This window comes from Nicotiana attenuata, unplaced genomic scaffold, assembly GCF_001879085.1.
Source record: "Nicotiana attenuata strain UT unplaced genomic scaffold, NIATTr2, whole genome shotgun sequence".
NCBI classification, from domain to species: Eukaryota; Viridiplantae; Streptophyta; class Magnoliopsida; order Solanales; family Solanaceae; genus Nicotiana; species Nicotiana attenuata.
Genome location: NW_017670274.1, coordinates 1,157,754 through 1,162,676, shown reverse-complemented (window position 1 = coordinate 1,162,676; position 4,923 = coordinate 1,157,754). Strand labels below are relative to the sequence as shown.

Here is a 4,923-nt window from a genome sequence, read left to right as displayed (position 1 = left end):
AAAGCCCCAAAACATAAAAACTTGCTCTAGAAAGGGGAACTCTCAAAAACCTAACTCCTTAAGGGTCCTTCCACCACCCAAGGTAAGTTCTAATGGTGATTCTAAGTTAATTTCACTTTTCCAACATCTTATTAACATGTTTAAACCCTCCATATCATTAGATATTCGATTGGGACATCATTGCTGAGAGAAAGAAGCCTAGAACTCGAAAATCAAGGGCTTGAACTTCGAAAAGGTAATGTCTTCACCCTCTAATTGGTTCTAGCATTGATTTAATGATTATAAATCCTAGTTCATGAGACATGAGTTGTTGGGATTGATTGAAAAGCATGAACGATTATAGGGTTGGGGTGTTGAGTGTTGATTATTGGTTAAGAGTGTTGTTTGCCTTATGGGTGATGAAGAATAATGTTGGTGTAATCATTTGAGACCTTAGAATTTATCTAGGAACAAGAGAATGGGTTGTTGGGTGTAGAGACACCATTAATAAGGACTATGAAGCTTTATTTTTTACCAAGTGTTTGACAAAATGCTTAAGTGACCAAAACATGAGCATTATAGCTAATGTAGAATCCCTGTGACTTGTATTGCTATAGATTGAAGTTGAAAGGTTTGACAAACGTTGTATTACGCTCAAGAGCAGGAAGTTAAGGTATGTAAGGCTAAATCTTTACGTTTGCGAATGTCTATGATTCTCCCTACGTCCCATTCATTAAGATCATTACCAGTCTCCTCAGAAAGGAACTATGCCTTAGTTCCCTGATCAGTAGTAGGACTTCTATTCTCTAGATGGCATAGTCTCATAATCATTTGATATTCTATGAGTTTCAGTTATGACAAATCAACTTGTTATGAATACTCATCTCAGTCTAATCCTATTCACTATTCCAGTATCATGTAACCCAGTATGGCTCATTATTTCAGTATCATGTATTGTAATATGATTCTCAGTTCCTGATTTTATATTCTTGAATGTTGAACACCTGTATTTGGGCCTGAGGCCGCAGTTTATGCTTTATGCATCTTTGGGCCTGAGGCCGCGGTTATGTATATATATATATATATATATATATATATATATATATATATATATATATATTGGGCGTGAGGCCGCAGTTTAATATTCAGTTAAACAGGTTGTTCATCATTCAGAAGAGGGAGTATTCACATCCTTACTTCCTTGTTCAGTTATCAGTTTATTAGCTAGCAGTTCAGTTTCAGTTTCAGTATTTACAGTTCTTTTGTTCAGCTATTTTACATACCAGTACAATTCAAATGAACTGACGCCCCTTTTGCCCGGGGCCTGTATCTCGCGATGCAGGTAACGATTTACATGTCGACGATTTAGCTTGCTAGGACATCTCGTATCAGCTATTGGTGAGCCCCAATCTTTCGGGGCCTTATCTCTCTTTTGTTTTAGTCATTATAGTATTTAAGTTAATAAGATATACCGGGGACCTTGTCCCGGTAAACAGTTGGCATTTTCAGTATTCTTTAGAGGCTTCGTAGACTATAACCCAGTCAGTCAGATATTAGCAGGCTTTTATGTGTTAGCCTTGTCGGCTACTTGTTTATACTTGCAGAACTTTCAGTATTTTTCCACATCTATGATATTTCAGTCAGACTTTTTAGCAGACTATCATGATTTACATTTACCTCTAGCTCATACTTATACCACATGTTGATCTATCCATACAGTTGGTTCGCTCGGTCGCATGCAGTCAGGCACCGAGTGCCGTGTTACGCCCAGGCCATAGTTCGGGGCGTGACAAAGCTTGGTATCAGAGCCCTAGATTCAAGAGTCCTAGAGAGTCTATGAAGCCGTGTCCAGTGGGGTTTCTTTTATGTGTGTGTGCGCGCCACACATGTAAACAGTTGACCACCAAGACATCTAGGATTGTTCCATTTCTTTCATACTCTAGATCGTGCAGTTAGAGATGTGCTTTCAGGAATCTTTCTAACCCGTGCGAATTGCGTATTTCAGAAAAATGCCTGCAAAAAGAAAGTACACCAGGAGGGCCTCAGCTACTAGCCAGGGGGCCACAGCTAATGCTGCTCAGGAGGAGGACACTCCGGCCCAGGGGGTTGCACCGGGTTCAGTGCCCAGTGCTTCAGACATGGATGTCAGGGGAGCTATCCAGTTGCTCACCCAGATTGTTGCTACCCAGGCTCAAAGGCAGGGGACTAGTGGTGTTCATGAGACGGGTAGTTCCAGGTCTAGGGAATTCCTCAACATGAAACCTCTCGTCTTTACAGGCTCCAAAAAGGATGAGGATCCGCAGAACTTCATTGATGAGGTTCAGAAGATATTTCGAGTGATGCATGCTACAGACACTGAGGCAGCAGAGCTTGCTGCGTACCAGCTGAAGGATGTTTCCAACACTTGGTATGAAACAAGGGAAGAGTCCCGAGGGGAGGATGCGGATCCTGCGACTTGGAAGGAGTTTGCAGATGCGTTCCTTGAGCACTTTCTACCCATTGAGGTTTGGAAGCTAAGGCTTTGGAGTTTGAGAGACTCAGACAGAATGATATGAGTGTGAATGAGTACTACCTCAAGTTCGTCTCTCTGGCCAAGTATGCTCCGGAAATGGTACGTGATATGAGGGCCAGAGTTAGGCGTTTTGTGTTGGGGCTTTTAGATGATTTGTTTGCTGATGCTAATATAGCTGCTCAGAATAATGACATGACCATCACTAAGATGGTTACCTTTGTTCAAGGGAACGAAGACAGGTTGAAGGAAGAAGAGCGGCTACGGAGAGAGAAGGAGAGGGAATTCAGCAAGAGAGCTAAGTCTGCAGGAAATTTCAGCCATGGCGGATCTCAAGCAGGAGGCAATCGCCATTTCTTCAGGAAATCAAAATCAGGACCCGCTCCATCTTCAGCTAGTGCACCGGTTCAGAGGTCAAAGATTAACAAGAAAAACTAGAATTTCAGAATAGCAGACTCACAATCACAGGCTAGTGTGGGCTACAGAGTCCCTGGTCACCCTATTTGCAACACGTGTGGTAAGAGGCACCCAGGGTTGTGTCGTTTGGGCACAAATGGTTGCTTTGGGTGCGGTCAGCAGGGCCACTTCTTGAGGGATTGTCCATCGGCAAAGCAGAACAATGGAGGCAATGTAGCTCAGTCCACTAATTCAGCAGCCCATCATAACTCTCAGGCTCAGCAAGGGTGCGGCGCAGCAAAGTCTAATAATGCAGGCGGTGGACGAAACCGCTGTATGCACTGGCAGACCGTCAGGATACAGAGGCTCGTGGAGATGTTGTCACAGGTATGCTAACAATATTCACTTTTGATGTCTATGCTCTTATAGATCCGGGATCCACCCTATCTTATGTAACCCCATATATTGCAAAGAAATTTGGGGTAGAACTAGAAAAGTTGTGTGAACCCTTTGAAGTGTCCACTCCAGTTGGAGAATTAGTTATAGCAAGGTGTATCTATAGGGGATGTCCAGTTAAAGTGCGTCATCGTCTTACTGTAGCAGACTTAGTAGAATTGGAGATGTTAGACTTCGATGTGATCATGGGCATGGATTGGTTAGAGTCATGTTATGCCAAAGTGGGTTGTAGAACCAAAATAGTATGTTTTGAATTTCCCGGTGAACCAGTCTTAGAATGGAAGGGTGATGCAGTAACACCTAGGGGTAGGTTTATTTCCTACCTTAAAGCCAGAAAGATGATCTCCAAGGGATATATCTATCACCTGGTTCGAGTTAAGGATGCAGATGCTCAGATCCCCACTCTCCAGTCGGTACCTATTGCGAATGAGTTTCCAGAAGTGTTTCCCGAAGATCTCCCTGGAATCCCTCCCGATAGAGAGATTGACTTTGGAATTGATCTACTTCCAGGCACTAAGCCGATATCTATTCCGCCTTACAGAATGGCTCCAGTAGAGTTGAAAGAGCTAAAAGTCCAGTTGAAAGACCTTCTAGATAAGGGATTTATAAGGCCAAGTGTCTCACCTTGGGGCGCACCGGTCTTGTTTGTCCGAAAGAAGGATGGGTCTTTGCGTATGTGCATTGACTATCGTCAGTTGAATAAAGTCACCATCAAGAACAAGTACCCTCTTCCCAGAATAGATGATTTATTTGATCAACTTCAGGGTGCCCAGTGTTATTCCAAGATTGACCTCAGATCGGGATACCATCACTTGAAGGTTAAGGAAGTTGATATTCCAAAAATAGCTTTTAGGACTCGATATGGGCATTTCGAATTTTTGGTAATGTCATTTGGTTTAACGAATGCACCAGCAGCTTTCATGGACCTGATGAATAGGGTCATCAAGCCTTATCTTGATTTGTTTGTTATCGTGTTTATTGATGACATCTTGATTTATTCCCGTAGCGAGACTGACCATGCCGAACATCTCAGAATTGTGTTGCAGACACTGCAGGATCACAGGCTATATGCAAAATTTTCTAAGTGTGAATTCTGGTTGAAATCAGTAGCGTTTTTGGGCCATGTCATCTCAGGGGAAGGCGTGAAGGTGGACTCTCAGAAAATAGAGGCAGTGAAGAATTGGCCTAGACCCACCTCAGTATCCGATATAAGAAGTTTCTTGGGTCTAGCAGGCTATTACAGGCGTTTCGTAGAGGGATTTTCTTCTATCTCGTCCCCTTTAACTAGATTAACTCAGAAGAAAGTCAAGTTTCAATGGTCGGACGCGTGCGAGAAAAGTTTTGAGGAACTAAAGAAGAAGTTGACTTCAGCTCCAGTCCTGACACTACCGGAAGGAACCGAGGGGTTCGTTGTTTATTGTGATGCTTCAGGGGTTGGTCTTGGGTGTGTATTAATGCAGCACGGTAAAGTCATAGCCTACGCGTCGAGACAACTCAAGGCTCATGAGAAGAATTATCCGACTCATGATCTTGAATTAGCACCTGTGGTGTTTGTGCTTAAGATCTGGCACCATTATTTGTAT

The 4,923-nt window shown here is 43.0% G+C and overlaps 1 protein-coding gene across 1 annotated transcript in view; it reads left to right on the top strand.

Annotated features, from left to right (window-relative positions):
* The first annotated feature begins 2,587 nt into the window (after positions 1-2,587).
* Positions 2,588-4,923, top strand: part of LOC109237094 — a 3,524-nt gene continuing 1,188 nt past the window's right edge. Inside the window, exons 1-4 of the mRNA XM_019403353.1 lie at positions 2,588-2,893; positions 2,957-3,218; positions 3,314-3,957; positions 4,159-4,773. Coding sequence (XP_019258898.1) covers positions 2,588-2,893; positions 2,957-3,218; positions 3,314-3,957; positions 4,159-4,773 — 1,827 coding nt within the window. The remainder of the gene's footprint in view (positions 2,894-2,956; positions 3,219-3,313; positions 3,958-4,158; positions 4,774-4,923) is intronic.